The sequence below is a fragment of the Haliaeetus albicilla genome, chromosome 2, assembly GCF_947461875.1.
Source record: "Haliaeetus albicilla chromosome 2, bHalAlb1.1, whole genome shotgun sequence".
Taxonomy (NCBI): domain Eukaryota; kingdom Metazoa; phylum Chordata; class Aves; order Accipitriformes; family Accipitridae; genus Haliaeetus; species Haliaeetus albicilla.
Genome location: NC_091484.1, coordinates 41755000 through 41779107, shown reverse-complemented (window position 1 = coordinate 41779107; position 24108 = coordinate 41755000). Strand labels below are relative to the sequence as shown.

At 42.8% G+C, this 24108-nt stretch overlaps 1 protein-coding gene across 3 annotated transcripts in view; it reads right to left on the bottom strand.

Annotated features, from left to right (window-relative positions):
* Positions 1 to 3366: 3366 nt before the first annotated feature.
* Positions 3367 to 24108, bottom strand: part of COLQ (collagen like tail subunit of asymmetric acetylcholinesterase) — a 45938-nt gene continuing 25196 nt past the window's right edge. For 2 of the 3 annotated variants that reach the window (XM_009930002.2, XM_069772387.1), the window contains 10 exons: positions 23557 to 23583; positions 22870 to 22914; positions 22069 to 22104; positions 21070 to 21150; positions 16430 to 16526; positions 14489 to 14628; positions 11445 to 11564; positions 10721 to 10841; positions 8313 to 8415; positions 3367 to 6290 (listed from right to left, as the gene is read on the bottom strand). In XM_009930002.2, the coding sequence (XP_009928304.2) occupies positions 6221 to 6290; positions 8313 to 8415; positions 10721 to 10841; positions 11445 to 11564; positions 14489 to 14628; positions 16430 to 16526; positions 21070 to 21150; positions 22069 to 22104; positions 22870 to 22914; positions 23557 to 23583 (840 nt within the window). In that variant the 3' untranslated portion in view covers positions 3367 to 6220. The remainder of the gene's footprint in view (positions 6291 to 8312; positions 8416 to 10720; positions 10842 to 11444; positions 11565 to 14488; positions 14629 to 16429; positions 16527 to 21069; positions 21151 to 22068; positions 22105 to 22869; positions 22915 to 23556; positions 23584 to 24108) is intronic. The other variant, XM_069772394.1, reaches the window with a different exon arrangement.

The following is a 24108-nucleotide window of genomic DNA, read 5'->3' as shown; positions in this document are numbered from 1 at the left end:
TCCCGTGTATGTTTGTCCATCAAATAACCTCCAAGAGGAAGGCATGGGAAGCACCAAGCATAACCTGCCCCAAATGTCTGACTGGCTCCATGCAGCCTACCCCAGCTCCTGCACGGTGAGTTTCATGGGGAACATGGCCGATGGAAATGAGAAGGGCAGGGAGCAATGGGAGCTCTCCTCTTCCAAACAAAATTCATCACTAAAAAGTTTCTGGGCCCTTGTGATGGGGCTGGGGAACAGTATGGGGTCCCCAAGCTATTCCCTCTTTGCGCCACCAAATTAGAGACATGCTGGTTAAGAGGGCAAAGGAAAATAAGTCTTACAGGCCTGCATTTCCACGTCTTAAGTCAGCACTCTGTAGTGGTTCAGTGGGAAATGCCATTGGGTGCCCCTTCCCCCTGGGAGGGTGCTGGCAAATAACTGTCCCCCCCTGCTAACCCCACGCAAGGGGTGCTGAGGTCTCTGGCAGGTCTCCGTCTCCTCTCCAAGATGAACCCCGAAAGCTTCCTCCCACACCTGGCACAAGTGTCAAACACACATCTTGCCCTGGGCTTGGATTTAATGCTGATGTCAGTTTGTTCACTTACTAGAAGGTGACACTTTAGACTGGCTGAGAGAGAGTCATCAGTTGCCGAGTTTCTAAATATACTAAATGTGCTGCTGTGTGAGGAGGTTAATGTTACCTCCTCTTCCTCCTGGCTGATTTATCGTGCCGTTACCTCAGATTGCTGCTCTGTCGAGGCTCTGCATCTGTGTTGTCACACACTAGCCGGGCAGGCTCCCAGCCGCACCTGCAAAACAGCTCGGGGAGTGCTTTGTCCTTCCCTGTGTCCTGCAGGAGATCCCACCGGTAGCATTGGCCCTGGGGACAGCCCGGCAGACGGTTTTCCTGAAGAACATGACATGCTCCGATGGATGTGTGGCATGAGGCCCCTTCCCGCCCCGAGCACGACGGCCAGAGAGGCTCTTGCTCCCCGCAGTGCCCTGCGGCACCCCTTGGCTTTGCTATGGGAGGCTTCGAGGGTTCAGCTCCATGGTTCTCCTTCCCCCTCCTTTCCCAGAGAAAATGCTGAGCAGCACCCCGTGCAGGGAGAGCTACTTGTTCAGTAGTGGGTGGGAAGGCTGCAGCAAAGTATGCTTGTTTAAACCCTATTCTCTCTCACTCGAGAAGATTATGCATCCAAACCGGACCCTCCATCAGATGCACAGGAAACTGTCAGAGTGAATTAAAAGCCCTAAAAGGCCAGGGCTATAACTCAGTGCTTTTTAAGCGCCAAGATTTTGTTGGGGTTAGAGGGAGGGAAGTAGCCACTAATGTAATTTCCAGCAGGAGTACACTCCTCTAATACAATTTGGCCTGGCTACTCTTTCAAACGCAGCCTTTCCTCGGCTGGGCTGGTTCAGGGCCATCCTCCTAAATGCCTCAGTAATTACCAATGCAATGAAAGCATGTGCCCTGGCTTTGCTCTGGCCTCTTCAGACCTGGAATGACACCAGCCTTCAGCACAGAGGACCCCAGTTTGCAGCAATGAGCACATTGCTGGGCATGTAACTGAATGCATTGATACAGTGGGTTTTTTCACTCACCAGGTTCAATACAGACAAAAAATGGTTCATTTGCTTAGGCTTTGTTCCTTTTTTCTCTTTGATTAACGTTTGGCAGCACTTAGATGGTCTGCAAGTTGCACGGTCCCTTACCAGATCAATAAGCATCAGTTACTCTGAACCGAATTCCTGATCCCAATTTTACATTCACTAGTTGCCTGCTTTAGTTTGTCTTTCTGCCAGCACCTTACGTTGCCTGTAGCTGAGTTCAATAGCCCATTACTTGGTGGTTTCCATGCAAGAGAATGGTTTCCAGGGAAGGGACACTTGCTTTGCCATATCCATCTCCTTAGGCAAAAGCTATCAGAGGAAGAACTTTGAAAATTTATTACAAAGTGCTCTCTGTTGCCTCACCACTTGTGAATTAAAACATGATTTTTCCAATAACTCCCTAAGAGTTAAGATCTTCTTCTGGCATTGCCTTGCCTGCATAATACACTTGAGTGTCATCAAAGAATCACAGCATAGCACTGGTTTACTTCTCTTTTGGGTTTATTTTGGTCTTCTTTTTTTAATACGTACCCTGATTGTATGTAGTAGCAGAGTGCCAAAGTTATTGAATTGTCCCCAGAAGCAGCTAACCGGGGGCTTATTACTGTTGTTACTCATAAACAGCTGGTGCTCAAGGACAGTGTCTGTTCTGGAGGGACTCCCAGATTAAGGATAACCATGAATCCCCTCGCCCCTTGTCCAAATCAGTGGGACTGAAATGGGAATTGCACCACACGATTTTTAGAGACATTGAGGATGACTTCTCTAAGAAGCCATCCTTTAAGAAGGTAAGAACCACGGCCAAGGGGCTTTGCTGTGATGTTTGCGGGGCTGTGGCATGCAGAAGATGTTAGAAAAGGGATGGCATGACAGGCTGAAAAAGAAGCCAATGAAACTCAGTGCCTGCAGAGCAGCGAGGATGTTGCAGGGGTTTGGGGGGGGGGGGAATATGAACTTTGTTGCTGTTAAAGGAAACCATAAGAACAAAGAAAGGAGGAGGTGAGCTGCACGGCCAGATTTATGGGCAAGGACAGGGTTGGCAGCTACAATTTTGAATGCTTTGAAGTGAAGAGAGACATGACATAGGCGTTTGGGAAGTTAAGCTTTTAGAAAGGGCAGGCAGAAAATATACCACCCCAAAGACTCATTCATTCTCTGGCCATCAATACACTTCCATTTCCCGTGGGGACAGACAGCACTGCCCTTCTCTGGGATGCCCCGTTGTACGCAAAAGCCTTGGGAGGACAGACTTGCCAGCTGTTACTGCAAGGCAGGAGCCTTTTCCTGCGGGCTGGGAGGGACGAAACCCGAGGTGCCAACATTGCCGTTCCCATCGCCCATCAGCACCCGATGCTGTTGCTTTCTGGTTTGCAGCTCAGCCTCGGGTAGGAGTTACAAACCAGCCTGTACGTTATGAGGTAGCGGGAGGAGATAATCCCCAAAACCGCAGCCCTTATTAAAAGTAGTCCAAGTGACTCCCATTACAATCAGAAATCAATGAAAGTGGAGCAGTTCTGCACATGGTGTGTTGCACGGGTCGGTTTGGGGCAGCAGCAAGACGGGGTGCAGGGATGCACAGTCACACTCCTGGTCTGTGCACGCCCGTGCGCCCGCACAGAGCTGGGTCCAGCAGGCGGGGAGAGGCAGCAGGCATGGGAAAGGAGGCACTGGGGTTTTTTCCTTCCTGGCTTCTTAAACTAGGTAATTATATTTAAAAACTGTGGTGTTAAACCCAAAATGAAATAAGCGAAAGTAAGGACATAGCAGAACTAAGGTAGCATAATTTATTGACATGAGCTGCTAACACATGCAGTAGGTAACTACATATATTTAATTATATATTAAGTGCAAGCTGGATTTTTAGTATACGTTTAATACAGTGCATGGTGTAAGGTCATACTGGTTTTGTATTTGTCTAGAGTTGCATACTAATCATTAGAAAACTCTCCCACAAGCATTTGCTGCTACAAAAGGCCAAGGAACTGAAATACCCCAATTAACTTTTGAACCAGTCTTGGCACAATGTGCCAGAAACTCAGAGAAGGAAGGAAGATAATTCACAGCAGACCAGGCACCATCCAGCTGAAGAATCCCCAATTAATGATAAAGCAGGTATGTCAGAAATAAGGAGGAAGGATTTCTTTTGCAGCCTTTTAAATCATATATACTTAACACCTTCCCAGATGTCTTTCTCATGCTTTATCATCTGAGGGGAGCAAGACAGTAATGGTAGTAAGAAACTCGTTTCATGTCTTTTTGGTTTTTTTCCTTATATCTTAGATTGCTTTCTTTCTGTTAAGATGCTGAATTGTTTGTGCTGTATTAATAAAGTCCATTTAAAATCCATGCTTTGCGTATGTTTTACGACCAGACTGATACACACCTTCCTGAACATGTGCAGCACAGTACAATTTTACCTATGTGATCACATCTCCTGTTTATGTTTCCTATCCTCCGTGCACTTAGCTTTGCAACTTCAACGTCCTTTGGAGGTAGCAGCTTTTAAAAATGACGCAACTTAAAACTGAATGTGCAAGGCCACCGAGGTTACCAAATTTCTCAAAGACTCCAGCCTTCTGGGGAGTAGAGATGAAGTCCTTGGAGAAGGTGAGGAGTTCAGATGAAGTGTCTCCAAGCCCAGGATGGTAACACCAGGCAGATGCTGCCAGAGGTTCAGCCAGAGGGTTGGCCAGCAGGACGTGCTCCTGGGAGCGTGGCTGTCCTGGGGAGCGTCCTGCTGGGGTACATGTTGCTGCGTGGTATGACGCTGCTGGAACCTGCTGCTTGCGAAAGCACAGGAAATTAAAAGGCAGCTGTGCTAGTGCCCAGATTTCCAGAGCTTATGGTAAGTTCCTTGCCCCTGTGGTTCCCTGACCTTTTATTAAGACCTCTGTTTAAAAAAAAAAAAGCAACAAGATGAAAAATTTTGAACTATTGAACTGGGCTACAAATGCTGGTGGCTTGGCTTCATAGCGACATAAATAGCCCGGGTAAGTGATAGCTACAAAGAGTACACTAATTTTGTTGGTTTGGTTTTTTTTTTCACTTGGTGATTTCCAGTACCACTTTGGACATGCAGAGTTAAAGTCTTCTATACAGGTGGTAAAAGCTGTATGCATTTCTTGATTGCTTTAATGCATTATCATTATAACATCCACCTTTAACCTTTACAGACGTACCAGTGTAAGTGCAGCTGTTGCAGTGCTGTCACTGGTACAGATAGCTCACACATTTCAAACAGTCATGTACAGCATTTATCATGAAGCAGGAAAGAGTGGCTTGTATGAAAATAACACCTTGATTTGAGGCTTTTAGTCCTGAATTCTGCACACCCTATGTTTCATTTTCTTCTTTTATAGACTCTTTTCACTTAACATTTAATATGCTTCCCATGTGAAATTTGCTCTTTAATTCTTGCTAATAAATAAGTATATAATTACCCTGACTCCTGTCAGAGATAAAGCAGTTGAACAAACTTTCTGAAAAACAAAAATACATGTACATTACTCAGCATGAAGGAGCATCCATAAACACCCTACTCCAAGGTCTGATTTACAGCGATACAAAAGTGAGAACGTACATTGGGGGGTACCCCAGACACGATGGTGGAAACAGCGAGCGGGAGAGAGTGGGAGAGAGGAAAGGGTATAACGGGTAGTTGAATGATGATAGTTGGGTGGACAAGGGGATGAAAATGAAAAGACCTTCCAGTGTAGAAACCATAGTGAAGGCAATGTGTACGTGGTCACGCTGTGGTTTCAACCAATGCTGTCTCAGCCCCTTTGAGGTCACACACAGCCCAGCCAGCTCAACAGAGGTGAAAAATATGGAAATATGTTCCTTCTTTATCTTCCCTCCTTGTCTGATTTTCTCCTGGGAGAGAGCTCCTTGGCTATTTCACAATTTATTTGTCCAGTTTGGCCTTTGTGGTCTGCAGTTTCAGGCCTCCTGTGACTGCTTGCATTTCTGTGCATGCACACAGACACACACAGCCAAACGTCTTAGCCTGAAGGTGAAGTTAAACAGCTTTTTTGGCTGCTTTGCTGATCTTGAAAGCACTCTGCTCCTTTGACCCGTGAAGGTGTATCTTTAACCTTGATGTCCCTGAAGTCATCACTCATGTGGATACAACACTTGCAAAGTTCACATTGTAATAAAAGAGGAAGTCTCTATAAACACTGCATCCAAGATATGCTTTGTGTTTATGCTGAGAAGATTTAAAGACAAAAACCCTGAAGAGCTTACATGTAGGTTTAACAGTGCTAAGTCGAGGTAATTGTTACTCAATATTCCTGGTTAGTGAAATTCAGTTTCCAGTAGCTTAACATTGCATTTGTGATGGAAAGCAGGTTGCCATCCACAGCCACATGAAAGTCTTACTGGCAAACACTGTTTGACATTTCTCTATTAAGACAGGATGCAGTGGTCCTATTTTTTCCCAATCTGACTTAATTTAAAAAAAAAGAAAAACATCTCAAAATGGCCATCAGCAGCATGATGTCTCTTTGTTTGTTTTCACACAGAGGTGGGTGGGGGTTTTTTTTGTCCCAGTCCTTCTTGGATAGATGATAGCGTAGCACCTAGCACCCCGCTACATGTGGGATGCTACCCACCTCCTCTCCCTTCATGTGAAGTATCGACACTGTGTAGAGTCAATGTAGCAGTAAGAAGTGCATCGCAATTTTCCGTAAGACCTAGAGTAAAAGAGAATATCTCAGTTTCAAAGTATGCTATAGTTCACATTGTAAAGTTTCTGGATGTAACTCTCTGTAGGAGTGAAGGACATCAGAAAATGCCGTGTGCAGCAACATATGGGAACCAAAATGGGAGGGTAATTTCCATCAGTGCTCCACTGTGCTCCCCCTTGTCAGCAAAATAAAAGTGCAGGAAAAACTATGAGTGGAGACATAATTCCCAGTAATGTCAATTTAAAAAAAAAAAAAATCCCCATTGGCAGTGGGACTTGAGTGTTACGTGGGGGTGGGTGCAGGAGGCCTTGGTGCTCATCCATGGAAACTGTGTAACGAAATATCTGAGGCTCTGAGCTAAGTGTTTTTCCAGTTACTTCCAATAGCTCCAGCAGGTGTGACTGTGCCTGTCCTTTAACTTACTTATCATGTACTTGAAATCATGAGTGACACATGCCCACCTTTGAAATAAAGTAAATGGAAGGGTCCTTGTAAAATAAAGAAAACCAGTGATTTTTCTACTTTCTACTGACTTCAACTGAGCTGCAGTGACTGTACCTACTAACGACCTGATCAGAGATGTTAATAAAATAAGCATTTTGATGAGGTTTTATTGCTAGCATATGTCTAAGTGAATAACCCATCCATTGGATAATCCACAAACTGTGGATTAAGCAGCCATTAAGCAGGTCCTTAAAACTATGTCCTCGGATAACCTACATTCTCAGAAAACCAACATAAAATCTGAAGTGAAGGTGTATGAAATATGAGGAGGCATTTGGGGGCTGGGAAGAGTAGAAAATGGGAAAATCAGTTGCAGCAGAGCTCTTGGAGGAAAGGGTGCTTTGGGATGAAACTCCTTTGGGAGTGCCATGCTTACATACTTATCTCATTTTACTCATGATTCACAGCTTTTTCTTTAGTTTAGCAGGTAATTTGCAGACTGCATACACAAAAATAAAGGATGTCAGTTGCTCTTCACAACTTGATTATACATGGAAAGTGAAATTAATAAAAAATTCTCAAGCTTTGGTAGTCCTATTTTTGGCACCAAACTTCAGACTCTTAGAAGGGAATAGTTTTCACAGTAGAAAACAGCTCCACATTGTCTGAAGATGAGATCTTTGTAAAATGTTTCAGGTTGTCAGGTTTGCTGGTCTCGATTTTACTAATCTCTTACACCTGGAGTGCTGCAACAATTGCACTGGAAGGATTAGCACAGTGCTTGACTTACAAAGACATCCTGTGGTTTCTTACTGCGGTCAATTAGCACATTATTCTTCCATGAATGATGAGGGCTCTGCACATAATTTGATTTGCAAATTAAATGTTTCCTGTTAGCCAGTAACAATACCTGACGGTTAAACAGAGGTACTGCTGTTGGAGGCAAAATGCTGACCAGAGGAAGCTGCTTAAACAAAGGCAGAGAAGGCAAGTCAACAATAAGCAGATGTTTTAAATGAAGGACACTGTTAAGCAGATGCATGGCTTTGCATCTGCTGTAGAGTGAATTTCCTGGTCTTTGGAAAGGCTGATAGATGACCGGTTGATTCAGAAACAGAGATACCCCTAGAGTACCCATTAATGGTAAGGGCAACAGGAGGCGAGTTGGGGGTTGTGGTTTAGTTGTTGGGTTTTTTTTCATTCGGTGTGATCATTTCCTTCTTATGGTCTTTCCTACTCTTGGTATGTTATGGGTGAACACTAATGCAATGATAATGTCACCAAATGAGGAAATCTTTGCAAGCAATGGGCAAACATATGCCTATATGACCTTCATTCATTTTGTAGGGTAAGAGGCATGTGCTTATTACTGAGACATGAGATTTAGCCTTTAAAGTCAATGATATGCAGAAATAATCTGATAGACTCTTTCTCCCCCACTATCTGCAGTGATCCCAGTGGAACAAGGTTTAAGTGGGTAATACTTTTCTGTTTTAAAGCTGGCAAAGAGAAAAAAGAGGAAAAAAAAACCTCAACAACCCCCCCCCCCCCCCCCGAATCAAAGTAAAGACAGCTCATACATACCCAGGGAGATATGTTTTACATGTCAAATATCCAAAATCCTTCCCATCGCAGTCTTCAACTCCCTCATGTCTGTAGCCATCTCCACAGTAAGCACGGCGGCATCCTGGCGAAAAATACAGAAAGAAATACCTTCAGGGCACTTCATATGTAAAAGAGGCAGGTGAGGTAAGTGGGACTGGATTTTTAAGGGTAAAGTATAAACCAAGGCATTTTGGGGAGGACATCCTGTAAGGACTGTCTTAGGAGAAGCAATATTCTTCACTGCAAAGAATACGCTTTTTTTAGCCTAATTTCAATGACCAAGGGAAAGAATGGTTAACTACTAAAAATAATTACTACAGAAACACTAATTACAGCCATCAAAACAAATTAAAGGAAGCATAAAATACAGTTACCATAAATTATATGGGGAGGTCACAATTTCAAAAAAAACACTCCGAGGTTATTAAGTGGTTTGAAAATCCCAGCCTAGACCTTTACCCAATTTTGCACAGTATCTGTGTGTGTCTACTGCAAGTAAGTTCCCACATATGAATAAAAGTATGCAGACCTATTGCCTGTCTATAAAAAAAAAATAATTATGCAATGATTGCCAAAAAGGTGTTTTTTCCCACTGCTGACTCCGACTGACTTAAGTGTGAGTGGGCCTTGTGACAGTTTTTTCATGGTGAACTGGCATGTAGGCAGCAGTAATTTCTGGGTTGTTTGCTATTTTAGCAACTGGACTTTGCTTTTGATGTCTTCAACTTTCTGAGTATGACTTCAAAACTTGAACAAATTCGTTTAGCTAAAATCCCTTTGACATCATCTCCGAGACACTATTAAGCAACGGATTAAAAGGACACGCAAGAATAAGGCGTTTATAAGAGTTAAAGTAGTCTATTTAAAAATAGAAATGATTAATTAATTGCACCAAGGATCTGTTTGTTAGAAATTGATGCTTCTAAGAGCAATGAGCCTATTTTACAATTAAATTCACTTAACATTTGGTAAACCTTTTTCTTTTGATTCAGTCGCAAGAGCAGAATGATGACACTGTGCTCATTTCCAAGGAACTAAATGATAACTCTCTGGGTCACATCAGTGCCAGAAGTCTATGTATTGCAAGGCCTCAATCGACCTGGAGCTTTGACCAGTGTATAGCACAAAGTAACACAATGTGCCTCCAGACACACAGTGTACAATTTTGTGGGCACTAGATGTGCCTCCAGACATACAATGTACAATTTTACAGGCACTAAAATTAATGAGCACTATTTTCCTGCATGCTTGTTCCCCACTGTTGATTGCAAATTCTAATTAAATCATTTTCTCATGCTTGGGGCCTGGAGAGCTCATGCTCTCTCACTGGATTACTCTGTGGTCAGGCATGCTTTGAGGGGCATTTATAGGTCTCCCTGTACCTACTGCAACTGAATTGCCTTTGAAATCTCCTTCCTGTTGTCACTGAGAAGTTGGCTGGGATTCCTAAGTTAGAAGGGGAAAGGTCGTGATGGACAGGTGGATAGACAAACGCACATAGAGCATTGCTGTATACACCTCATTTTCAAAGTCAGGCTAAAAAAAAGGAGAGCTATATAAATGAAAAAGAAAAACTGCATCTTTCAGTGTTGGCTGATACTCGTTCTGAAATGTGAAGAAGCATCCCTTTGCTAGAACCAACAGAATACCAAACCTGCTGTGTGTCAGCTGTAGATGGTGTAGAGTGCTGTGGTCTGAGGAAGGAATCAAGCGGTAAAAGTGACTGAAAGGTAGAAGTGAAGGTTGCCACAGTTGTTTGTATGCTTATAGGCTCTTTGCTATCCACAACCAGCAAAATGAAAGGAAGCTTGACTAGATAGGAATCAAATGTTGTATAAACCTAATAGTGAAGGTAGCGAGCTGACACCCTCCCTATGCAAGTGAATAACAAAATCCAAAGTGGTTTTACTGGACCCAGGATCTAGCTCACTATTAGAAACAGCCAGCTTCTGTGTCTATCTATCCTAAGGGGTTTTGTGGTGCACTGCAAAGGTATGCTACATCTTCTGGCCAGAAAGTCAGCAGCCTCCGGGGAAGGTGTGTATGTAAACCAGCTGCTGGATTTGGCCCCTGAAATGCAGTGGTTTGGCTCTGATTGCAGACGCCTCTGCTCAGTGAGGTACATGGTCCTCGATACGGATGCATGAGAAGTGCTTGGCATCACCTCTGTCTTGTGCTGGTGTGTGGCATCCACACGCAGGAAGAACCTCAGTTTTCGCACTACGGCCATTGTGCTTCCCTCTCCCCGTGCCCGCACTCAATCCAGAAACCACGCAAGCTTCCCTGAGTAAAACACTTGTGTGATGTACGCACTAGTGCACCCTGTGGAAACAACTAATGCACCTTTCCTGGTAGAAAGAGGCTGCTTTTGATGCGCTGGAACTTACTTATACAGTCATCAGTCACAACCGCATTGCCATCGTCACACTCTTCCCCATCCTGTACGATCCCATCTCCACAGGTACCGCCATCCTTGAAGCGGTAATCCACAGAATAGAAAGGGGTGAGCTGGCCAAACAAACACACAGCGGTTACTGAACTGGACCACAAGCAGCCTGACTAGCAAACCGAGGTGAAGGGCTGTGGGAGGCAGACCCCGCAACTGGATTTTCATATTTTGGTGGTTCACAGGGTTTATACAGAAGCTGATTCAAAGTCCAGTGGACACAAGAAGGATCCTGCTGCTGATTTCAGCAAGACTTAGCTTAGCTCCTTGAAGCAATAAGGAAATACATGGTTTTGGTTTGCAGGGTTAGTGTTTTTCCACAACTTTGTACCCTGGTGAGTTTTGCCTTATTTTGTATTAAATAAAAAATGCTTTTTACTATCATAATTCCCTGAACTTGGCCCCAGTTTGTTCACCAGTGGAGCCTGGTTCACAGAGAGGTTAGCAAAACCTCCAACACTGATGAGTTAACACCTCAGTAATTAAGACTCCTGTGCACAAAAAAAATCACAGAATTATGTACAGTTGTGGCAGTGCTCAAAAATGAGCTTTTTCTCCATTTGCTTCATTGATTCTGTATGACACCTTAAGTACAGAAGTATGTTCTCTAATTAAAAATGAAACATACACTCACAAGTTTTCTGAGACCATAGTCATATTTTCACCTGGACTGGGAGCCATCCAAAGGTATCCTTGAAATACAAAGATCTCTGATCTCTTCTAAAAGCTAGGGCATTTTCAGTGTTTAACTGGTCCAATTCTTCTTGATTATTCACCACAAAAATCTGGGGCACAGAAAAAGAGGTGATTGGTAACCCTCTCAAGAAGTATTTAGGATTGTCACAGAATCTAGTTTTGCTGACTGACATACGTACCTGCAAATAGGTAAATAATTACATAGAAAAATGGTTTGGTTGTTTTCAGAAACAGAATGGTATGAGAACTTACACCCATGGACTGCCAGACCATAAGAGGCTCCTTTTGTGACTGGTAAGAAGAGACACAAGTTGCCAAAGGAGAATGGTCTTTCCTGAGCACCTAGCTAGGGCTCCAATGGCGCCTATTTCAAAATGCACATCCACAGGTAATGGTCATGCAAGTACTCGTGCACAATCATTGCTGAGAAAAACTGTCAGATGCTCCGGTGGTTAGATGCTGGAAGAATTCCAAAATCCATATGGGCATAAGTGCTTTTTGTGGGTTTGTCTATAATTTTTTAGGCATGCTTGTGACTACAAAATATATAATGCATTGCTCAATGCAACCTTCACTTACCTTTTACTACTTTGTACCTTGTTTAGATATAATTGTCATTGAAATGCATGTTTCTTTATAAGCATACATTTTAGTCTAAAGCCAAGTCTTCAATTAAACAGAAAAGAACTAGTTAAAAATGGAAAAATTAGGAAGAGCTGCTCTCTAACCAATTTTTTTAATGTCTCAGTCACTGGAATTGGCTGTAAGGGGCATTAGGAAATACTCTCTTCCTTCAGCAGCTTAATCAAATTAATTATAGCAAGATTTGAACCATTTTTAAATTAAGAAAAAGCAAATGGAGTGCTTCTGAACAAAATAGATTTATGGCTGAGCCTGATTCCCACCAGCATAAACAGAATTGGCTCTTTTTAAAACAAATTACCCTGAAATTTTTACATAGCAGAATATTCCCATAGCCCTCTACAAAGGCCAATTTCATTAAAGAAGCATTGAATAAAAATGCCTTCAGCTTGAATGAAAGTAAGCAAAGAAATAGAAAGCCAGTAAAGAACTGATTCTGTAATTGTGTTCAGGAGCTCAAGTCCAAGCCCCAGAGCTCTAATTTCTCTTGAAATCAATAGCAGATCTGTGCTCTCTGAAACTCTCTGTTACAGATACTGGCCTTTGAAACTGCAAAAGATTTAAGAACCAGAATGAACCTTAGCCAGTGACAGAAAACCAGTGCTTTGTTTCCTAGCCTTTCCCCAACTCTGGCAGTGCTGGCACCGGAGGAGTTGACGGGGGAGTGGGTGATTGCGCTGGGGACGTGCTGCGGTCGGGTGCTGCTTTGGCAAAGCACGCGACACTGGGGCTGGGGGCACAGAGCACCGTCTCTGGGTCTTTTCCACGTGCAGCTATAGGAACCATGACAATAATTTTCAAGTGGTACAAGGCAGGCTTCAAAGCTGCTACATGGGCATCTGAACAGAATAAATAATAACAATGTTTAAGCTCCCGCTCTTGGCATTCGAGGGAGTAAAACAAATGGGGCAGGCAAACAGGTAGTGCTGCTCTGCAAGTGCTGCACTTTCAGAGCTGAGGCTTGCTTCTTTGCCACCCTGCATTTCTGAGAATGAAACGGCACTTGATCGTCATTAAATGAGGGTGCATGGCGGTAGTGTAGGGTACTTATATTTTAGGTAGTTACAGTCTTATTACCATCTTTTAAGATCTAATATGAAACTGTTCCTGATGGAGAAGGAGGGTCATGGGACCTGCACAGAGTATTGTGAGCCCTATACCTTTTCCTATGAGTTCTCCATGCCGCGAAGTACATGGTAGTTTTTTTGCAATATCATGCAGCGTGATGTGATGTGCCTTTAGTTCATGCAGTTGCTTCGCTCATGATTACATTTTAAAAACAATGAGGCTTTTTTGTAATGCAACACAGACAGGGATGAGCAAGGAGCTGACAAGACTTGCAGCAGATTCATGCAAAAGATTGAGTTCAATGACCTAGTTTAATAGACAGTGTTGTATGTCCCTTTCACACTCCGTAATAGCTTTCTGACAACGTGACAGATGGGAAAGTTAACAAAGCTAATTGCTGCTTATTGTCATTCAGAGATGACCAGACACTGCGCAATATCCACTTGCATGAGTGGAGTTGCTGGGATATGCTGGTACACAGCAGCAAGCTAGCATTTTCATTGCTGATTAAGTGCTACAATGCACAGAATAATAAGGCAGGGCCCGGCAGAGGGAAAAGTACAGAAATGGTATTTACAAAGCCCAAAGAAATCAGAGATGAAAAATTGCGTGGTCACTTCCCACCAATGATTTCTCCTTTAAAGTACTTTGTCCAATTTGCTCATAAAAATGCTTTCAGGAAGGCTAGAGATTGAAATTAGCTATATAAAGTGTATGCCTACAGACAGGAGCTCAGAAGTCTGACTCCCATGATTTGTGGAGACTCCTTTTTTGTTCAAGTTAGAGGGTCTGTGCTTTGGGAGAAAGTTCTATCACATATGCAAAATGCTTGACCCCAATATTCAATTCTGAAATCACTGTCTTTGCAGAAGAAGATAGAAAAAATAAGCAAGAAAGAGATGCTTACTTTACTGACCAATCTGAAATACATTTCAATTTACTGAAAGAAAAAGAACAGATTATATATGTACAGTAGGAGATGGAAGAGAGCATCCTCAGGCTTGAAAAAAGGTTTCTAAACATGTGCTACATTACTGATGGTTTGAAATAGCTGCATTTCAGCACCCTGAAATGCACCCCTGGGTGGGGTTAAACCACGACACAATCACACAACCCTCAGACTAGTTATGAGACCAAACTCTTTTGCACCGACTGGATCTCAGAGATTTTGGATACTAGAACTCACACGTTGCCCACATACAGACATCTTCCCTGTTAAATCCAAAATATTAGTGAGTACACCACCTCTTACAATAAAAGTACTTAAGAACCACTCATATCCTCTCCCAGAAAATCTGCTTACCGCAGGGACTTTTGGATAACTGTGTCCAAACACAGATTCCTCATATGGTGGGTTATTCACATGTTGTGGGGATCTGCAGAGACATCTCCCTGGAGGCCCTGGAAGTCCTCTTTCCCCTTTTGGTCCTATTGCAAATTGCCCTAGGAAGCAAAATACCAGGTTGCATAGTTATGAAGTTAATACACAAAACACAAATGCAGCCTGAGGGGAAAAAATACAGGTCAGGTGGATATATGTATCTACCTAAGTTTTCAGATATGCACATGTCCTACCAAATCCACTGGGAACTGAGGGAAGGCATTACTGGAACCACCAATTCCAGCACTTCAGGAGAAAGACCCGAGTTTGTACCATGGTCATATTATTTCAGATCACTTTTTAAATTTTTCTACCAACTTTACAGAGAAAGAGAGAGATGATTTGCTTAGAATAAATGTTAGCCTGTTTGAAGTGATAGAAGTTCAGGACACGATGAACACACAGACCACTCTACAGCACCTATGCACCAAGTTTACTAGAGTCAGTTCTCTATACATCCACAATGCACTGGACTTGAGTGTTTGTGCAACTACTTGAGCAATGCTGTTTCAGAGGTTTCTGTACAGGAAACCCAACTAGAAATACAGGAGTGCTACGAATAAAAAAAAACAAAACAAAAAAAACCCTGCTTTTTGACTTTCAGACTTTGGCAAGGATGTGCTACTTTGCAGAATTAGACTATGAGCCAACATGTTCATACTGCAAACAGTGACATCATTACAGAAAGGTCTTTTAGGATCAGAATTTGTATTCTAGAGGAAACAGATTAACAAGCCTGACACATAGACTTTCTGCGGATGAATAAAGCCTTTAAAAAGTCATCTCAAGGTCCTGGCTGCCTTCCCATCCGCATGGTGAAAATTCTGCCCTCTGAAAACTTCCAGCTAATTTACTTGAGGCAAAGATGTTTCATAATGGAACACATGAGATATGTGAAGATTTTGAAGCAGTCCCCAGCTTCAGAGATGATGTACCATTTCCACAGGACCACAAAAGAAACTTCCTGCCCACTGATGTAAGCAAGGGAAGAAAAAGGGAAAGCAAAATGGAAGAGGACATTGAACAGGTCAGCTGCAACACAAGCAGCTGTTGTTCGTTTGAAGCAACAGTAGTTTTCACTTGGGTTTGCTTTTTTTTTCAGATACTTTAGTACATATCTGGGTTGAGAAAACCCTACCTGAGGGTTCACTGTCACTGAACGCTGTGGGTTGTGTATTGTCCTTCATGTCTATGCTTGGTCTCACAAGCTGCCCAGAGTTCATGTGCATGCATAGCTTTGAAGCTGTACAATTCTAAGGTACGAGATTTTTCTCATAATTTCTACAACATGCACAATTGCAGCAAGCATAGATCTCCAGCACTTAATTAAAGAGTCTTTATCCACTGCCCTTTTGTCCCTCTGACTCCTATCCCTTCCCTTCTCTTCCTTTCTTTCCTTAATGCCATTGTGACTTGAGTCTCCTCTCTTTCTTTTACAGAGCTGCACACGGTGAGTATGTCCTGGCTGATTAAAAATTGCAATCTCTCACTGTAAGCCAGGATATCTGGAGAAGCAGCAGACCTTTGATGATGGACTTCAACTAGTGCCTCCAAGGCTGCCAGATGGCTTTTCATCATCCCCATCTACCAAAGTCCCACAGGAACCACATAGGCCTTGGTTTTGGTTTTATTTGAAACATCAGAAGCCATAATTTAGACTTTAAAGTAAGGTATATAGTCCTTATAATGGACAAGGATGGCATGACCTGCCTTCAGGAGAAATCCTCTCCTTGCTGTCAGTGGAGAAGCAAATGAAGCCCTGCAGTATTTTTTGTAAAGGGGCCTATGTAGGTGTATGTGATGAATCAGGAGGGGCTGGGGAGCAGGGACACCGTTTAGGAGATCACCTGATCTCCTGCTTACCTGATCCTGAAGGTCCAGGGGGGCCTGGCTGGCCAGAAGGACCAGGCCTTCCAGGTGGACCCATGATACCCGCAGGTCCAATGTCTCCCTTTAGTCCCTAGGAGAGAGGAGACATCCATTTATTTGCTAAACTATTAATAGCACACAACTTCTTCCAGCCAGCACCGGCTTCCCTTTCAAGAAAGCCAAGACATTTGCCAATAAAAGCATGCAGCCTGAGCTTCATAGTCACCACCCCGGGGAAGAGGTTCTGTCCTCTTCCATGTGGAGACAGAAAAGCATGTCCAGGCAGGACTTTGGCTCCTAAACATGAACAGTCCCAGAGACCTGTTCTGTGTGGAGTCAAGATTCACCCTACTCTGACCTCAATCATTTGAAAGCCTTTCTTTAAAGATGCCTTTTTACCCCGGTAGCGCTCTAGGAGTCAGTGCAGCTCAGAAAGAAAGGGCTGGTGGAGCTGAAATAGCTGACCCTGGAAATCCTTAGTTACTGTACTAATACACACTGGGGAAAAAAAGAGAAAATTCACCAAGGAGTTGGCAAGGGCTGCCACAGTGACATTTCCCAGTCTTAGGGTGCAGTCTTTCAGAGGCACACCAATGACTTTGAGGCCCACACTGTTTCCAGAAGTACTTTAGGTGCCTGGACTCCTGTATGTCCTTGACTCTCACCGTGGGTATAGCTATGTTAACAAATCATCGCAAGGTAAGCAAGGGCTTGGCTTTACGAAGTGCAAGCTAGTGCGTGGCAACATCATGCTGACAAATGGTGTCCCCCTGGTACCTTATCACTCAGTCAAAATGCTGTAAAATTACCTATGGGAGATCAGCTTACACACAGTTACCATATAATACCTAATATTCTGTAAAATCAGCCCTAATTTGCCTCATGGGAGCTTGTTTGTGCAGCCATACCCTTAGGCATTTGGAAGTTTCACCCTAGAACTGTTCAGCACCTTCCGATTTTTGCTCCTGAATTTAATACTGTGACACTTATTAAAAATAACTATATTTATCTTCCTGCTCATATACTCTCCAAGGCTTGGATTTCTCAGCTTTATATTTCAGAAGTGTATTGTGTAGCTTGAAGTTTAAATATCTGATCCGATTTTTATGCAGCAGCATACATTATTTAGCATAACAAAAATGAAGTGTACTATTTAAGCTTTCCTTTAATGACAAAGGAGATTAATTCCTTGAAGATGGTGTAATTCCAGGTTAATGTGCATTCAGGAGCATGTGATGAGTGGTTGCATGTCTAATTTCAGAGTAATGGAGCATATATAGTAATATATGCTAAAATATTTGTTGTTAGATAATATTGTTGTATCCCATGGATACGTTTGAATGTCACTTGCACCATTTCAACAGAAGAAGGTTGGTTTTGCCATGCTCCATAAAGAACTAATTGAATATTTGCTTTGTTTAATCCTATTAGGTAAGCTCTGTGCCATCAAAATATTCCAGGATTTATGTGAATGTCAGTGATGCTGATCCCTAATTACTTCTTACATTACGCAACACAGAACTAGCAGACCAGGATTTTGTAGCCCCAAAGAAGTCTGTGGGAAATCTCTTTCCCCCACACAACAGCAATCTGGCAGAGGCAAGCCAGCGCCAGTTGGACATGTACTGCCTGAAAACTAGCTGTCTTCCGTGTCTCCTGCTTTGGCGGAACGATCGCTTAATGCTCTTTTGTTTAACACAGATAGATTAAATAATAATGGCAGAGATTTATATTCAATATTTTTGCCTTGTTTCTTTTCACATGCACCCATAGCATTCAGAGAAGATTTTTCCATGGACAATATTTATATTCCTCTCCTTTCTTTCAAAGTAACATTACCTAAAGCCCTAAGTCATTCCTTCTTATCAAGACTGAAACCCTAAACTTGCTCCTTAGGGTCAATTCCCAAGTTACAAAGCTTTGGGTGTTATATCTCAGTTAGAGGTCGGTGAGGCTGTGACTTGTGACTCCCACCTCCTTGCCACCTTTTAGGAAGAGCCTGCCCCAGAAGCAGGGGAGAGCTGAAGATGTCAGTGAGATAATCAAGACGTATCTCAAAATGGAAGTGGAAGTGACACCTTCCTAATTTAGCTGTTTTATCTAGGGATGTCAGCTGGATCAAGAGACAGGAAACAGCCCCATGTTGATGGAAACTATCCTCTCAGCTGAACAAACAGCCAGACAACTACAGCACTTAAAGGCAGCAGCCAGACCCACAGAGCCTTAAAATGCCACTCTCAAGTTTTTTCAAAGGATTAGAAAAGAAGAAAGGAAGTAGCTAGTTCACCAATTACAGAGAGGGAAACCCGGTTTTCTTGCAGAAGATCAATGCTGAAATTGCTTTCAGGGTTTGTGTACTGAGCCTTGGGTCTGGAAATCCTAATTTAGGGCCAGATTATAGTCCTTTTAGTCACAGTGATTGTTGCCTTAAATTATGACATGGCTTATGTCACCACTTTTTGATTAAAACACTGCGTAATGTTGTGAAATGTCTACTGTCAAGTAAGGAGTGCACTGTGTTCAAGCTGATCTGCAGGCACTGTCTTCTCTTTGCCTTATGCTATGTAAAGATATTCTGTGCATATTACTTTCACAGGACAGATGTGCATAGTTTACAAAACAAAAAAAAAGCAAAGAGCACACATCAGCTTTTAAAACCTGATAAATCAAGGACAAAAAAATATTTCTTGTGGGTCATCTAGCAGACTTACATTACACATACCTTCCTTTACTTGATGACCTATTATTCCCTCCCTAACAGCCAACTTTCAATTTTTCCCCACACTAGCTATTCTTTCATTTCAGATACTAGCTGATGGCATCAGAGCAACAGTGAAGCAGGCATGTGCCTCTGTTTGCAATGCTGAGCATGACAAGACTGCAAATAAAATACTTTCGGCTAAGCCCAATAACTACCGCATCTACAAGCTCCTGTACCTGAGCAGATGTACATTAACACCAATGTCGGTGTAGAGAGAACAGGTTCCCTTGCCTGCTAGTCAGCGGAAAGAAACAAGCTCTGCAGGTGGCAATTCGAAGCACCAAGAACTAGTCTCCTTTGTATCCCCAATATCACTGCTTAAAAAGAATACAAAAGGAAAGGTGCACTCAAAGAGGCCCATTTAGTGACTTGAACAGGTAACTATACCAATATTGCTACCTCCTCCTTAGAAAATGCTGTAGTGAAGGAGTCAGTATCAAATTTACACACAATTCCAAGCCTTTACAATTCATCTAGAAGTCTGAGAAAATAGTTCCACCAGCATAATTATTTTGAGCTCCAAATAAGGACCATTTGTTAACCATCTCATTCCTGAACAGCTTCCATACAAGATTACCATCCCTTAAGCTCACTATGTGTTTTCCTGACCTTTCTCAGAGCAGAAGAATCTGTCCCTGGCATGCAGTACTATGGCAAGAACCGCCTTATAAATATCCAGTCTAACAAATCAATCTTGGTTTAGTGTTAACAGAGGAAACAGGAGAAACAGAGAGGGTGTTTTAGTGCTTTGGTTCTTTGCACTGTGTGTCGGACATCTCCAAGGCCTTGTGGCTCTGCAAGCTGATCTGTGTTGACCAACACCTAGGTCTGGGCAAAGCCTGACTCAAACAAATTGGCTGGTGTGGACAGAAAGCATCTCCCAGGCAGGCGCAGCAGCAAGGGCCAAGCCTGAATGGACACTGGATGCACACTTAGTGCATGTGCTAGAAACCAGGAGTGTATGACAGTGGAATACAGGACTGAGGTTTGGATGTATAGACCAGTGGTTTTCATTGCCACAGACCACATACCAGTTTAATCCACTACAGCATACCATTTTTAGTGTACAGGCAGCTACTGCCAGTGCACACAAGCAGTGTTTTTGCTAGCAGTAGCGTAGCTCTTTGCACTGGTGAGCCAGGGAGAAAATCCATGGACAGGCAACGGGACCTCCCTTGCAGGATGCTGACGCTGCCTCTCTGCCTGGAGCTGAGGTGAGGAGGAACTAGTTTATGTAGCAGCCACAGCAATCCCTCCCTCATTCTGAGCCCCAGAAAGCCAGTGTTTCCCTACAAACCTTTCTTCGCTTATCCCAGGAACCTGTCTGTGTGAGGGGCAGAGGATGGCACCTGGGCAGGCTGAAATGTGTTGCATTTTGGATATATCCCATTTGCCATTGCAGTCTGCCTGTAAATCGAGCAGCCCTGCTCCCTAAGTCAGCTTCAGGGTTGGGATCTACAAAGTGTAGGGCACCACAGTATTACATCCCATGCTGTCTGAGACCTGGACCTCATGCCAACTCTCTAGCAATCAGGTGGGGTTGGGACTGTGGCTCTGTGTTGCTTAGGATTCAAAGGAGGGGTTCAGGGTCTGCTCAAGTTGTATTCAACAAGTTCATTACCAAGCCAGGAAAAATACAACTTTCCCCGATGCTGCACATCCAGGGAGCTGAATGCTACAGATAAGGCTCCAGCTCTAAAGCTGAGGCTTTAACTCCTGCTTAGCCTGTGCATGCGTGTGAAGTGTTTCAGGGCTTCTGTCTGCTCCCTGTGTGATAAAGCGCATGGTACCATGAAAGCACAGACTGCACAGTTGTACACCACGACCACACAGATGCCACGAGTCGTGCAAAGAGGAAACACCATGGTCCTACTTGTTTGCCTCGTTTTCCGGGTCTTCCTATAGGTCCTCTGTGTCCTGGTACTCCAGATTGTCCCTTCGGGCCCATCTCTCCCTTGGTGGGTGCGGACAGAAGGGAAGCAGGATGTAAATACATGGTTATACTGGCCTTATACAAGACAGCAGATGGATGGTGCTTTCATTCACACAATTCCTCTAGATAATGCTGGCACCATTTCTTTCTCAGAAATCCAAGACTATAATAAAATATTTTAAAACAAGCATAAAGTAAAAAATATCTCTTACAATTTACCCACATTTCCCTGAAAAATCCTTTCCTAAAGAGGAGGCCAAACGGAGAGATCAGAAATATGCTCAGAGACTTGGTGAGGTCAAGGCTAGCAAAACTCTCTGACCCCTTGGCAGTATTTTGCTTTGCTGTTAAGATGCAAGTGTAATAAAATCACTCAGTGAAAGGGAGGTGAATTCACTCATCTTTTAGCCTCCCTAGAAGCATTATTTCCTTACCCTAATTTCAGAAATAAGATGTGCTTATGTTGTAAAATTATCCTCCTTTAGGCTTTCTATCAATAAGCCAACATCTGAATGTTGATTGTTCTTCAAGTACAGAATAACGATGACATAAACACTGGTCATGGATATCACTGTTATTTATAGTAGTGCCATTTTGATTCACACCATCAAGGAGGAAATATTTATTAGCTTCAAGTGAATAAACCCTAAGCAATTCGGGAAGTTATGAACTTACAATCAAGAGTTTGAATATGTTAAAGCAGGAGGAAGATTATGGCTAAATGTTCTGGGGAAAAAAGAGGAACACCAACAAACAGCTAAATCTCAGAGTTTTCTCAGAAGACAAAAAGCCTAAAGAATTTGTCCAAGTCCAAGAAGTGTTGGTCATTGAGTCAAGCAAGACCTTCAATACCTTATACTTTCCAGGATGTCCCTGAAGCCACTCATTGACCCTATGTCAGCACTTAACACAACTCCCCAAAATATCACACCCACTTACTTTTTGTCCCAGCATTCCGGGGAAGCCTATTTCTCCCTACAAATTAAAAGGAGAAAAATCATCAAAAAATGTGGAGACATCTTTGACAAAGCAGCACCTTCCTTGGAAGGAAGTAAAACAAGCACCATGTACTGATATCGGTTAAAAAATTGCGTACTGTGATTCAGCACTGCGGGTGATGCAGTAGGTGAAGAATTATAAGCAAAATTTTACTGTAAAGCCCCTTGTATGGTAACACTACTCCTCTGTCTGATCCTCTGCCGCCTGCTTCCTCTCCTCCGGCAAAAACATCCCAACTGTGCTTTTGTCTACAGGCAACCATGCTACCTGGACAATTCTCAAAGCCTGCGTTTTGGGAATGGCGTTTCTCCATTTACATCAAAAGCAGTTTACTTTTCTTTTCTTAGTTAAAAGAACCCCCAAGCCACGAATCTCACACACCACACCACCCCTCCACCCCCACCTCCAGCATTATCATATCACCAGCTAAAAGCATTTTGGAGAGCTGTCTGGTTCTGTCCTGCATAGGCCAGGAGGGACTGAGGTTACCTCCAGGGAAATCCCCTCCTGACTCATGAACCCCCCTATGTGCCGGGGGGGCACATGGAGAGCGAGGCTGCCCCACTGCCCTCCCATCAGGTAGGACCACTGCCTTCCCTTCCCTTGCCAGTCTTGCCCTCCCAAGAAGACGCCTCCAGCCTCCCTTCCTCCATACCACTCCTGGTTTTTGCTATCAGAAGCACATTAGTCCTCATGTGCACGTTCAGCTAAAGCTCACAGCCTTTTGGAAAAGAAAATTACCTGGTCTCCTTTGACTCCTTTGTCACCCCTGTCACCTCTGGATCCCTGGAGAGAGATAACAGGGGGACAATAGCTTAATTAGGAGCATTTCATGAGGAAGCAAAAAATATTTCTCCTACACAAGGTGTTATTTGGAGTCACGCAGAATACAGTAATATCTTTAGAGTGAGGTATATGGTAGGTACCCTCAAATGTTTCCTTATTACTTTTATTGATATTATAACAGAATTAAGAGTAAGGCTTGTAGGAAAAAGGACTCATTGTCCCCAGATAATTGCTTTAAATACGTGCTGTCCTGGACATAATACTTCCAAACTTGATTTTTTTCCCCAGTTGGCTTCATCCAAGTTCAGGTCCCACTGTAAGGTCTTACAGTAAAAACTGCCTCTATGCCGAAGTGTATATAGCCTAAATAAACCAGACCAACAATTAAGGATTATTATACCCATTCTACAGATGGAGAAACTGTAGTGAGGTGCACTGTAGTAACCTGTTCACAAGAAGATGGGGTGTAAAACTCACTTCTTAGCATCCCAAGACTGTGCTCCTTCTTGATGCTTGTTTTCATTTCTCAGTGGGACCTTTAGACTTCACTCCATCAAAATTCAATCTCATTTCTACAGTTACTTCTTTTTACATAACTGTTGCCAATTGTTAAATTATACATTATTCTATCGTCACACTGACCTTTTCTCCTCTAGTTCCAGGAAAACCCTAAAGGGAATGATAGATATTTTAATGCTTCTCGCTTTCAAGATCACCCAAGAAGCTGGACTTTCAAACTTCAAAGTGAAGAAAAAGAATGAAGCACAAATAATTAATTGCATCAGCTTGTAAATGCAAATGAATATTTATAGCTTCTAAAATTGCACTGAAACAGAACTATGAAATATGAATTAAAGGCAAGACAACTCAGCCCAAAAGCCAATGTGAAAAAGCCAGGTAAAGCCAGCAGGTTTGATATTGCTTTAAAATTGAAGCAAGGGAAATAAAATGTAACTGAAAGTGAATGGAGCCTTAGAAGCAACAATTAATATTCTAAAATAATACTAGCAATAATATTCCTCTTCTTTTTTTTTTTTTTTTTAATTTCTCCTGTGGAACATCCTTAAAATATACTTGAGTACTCTTCTAATGTGAAGATTACTATAAAACTGAGTTTGTCTTTAAGAAACATACAATAAACAGTGGTGTTCAGTTCTTCTTTCCAGTCCTTTATCTGAATAAACTGATCACATA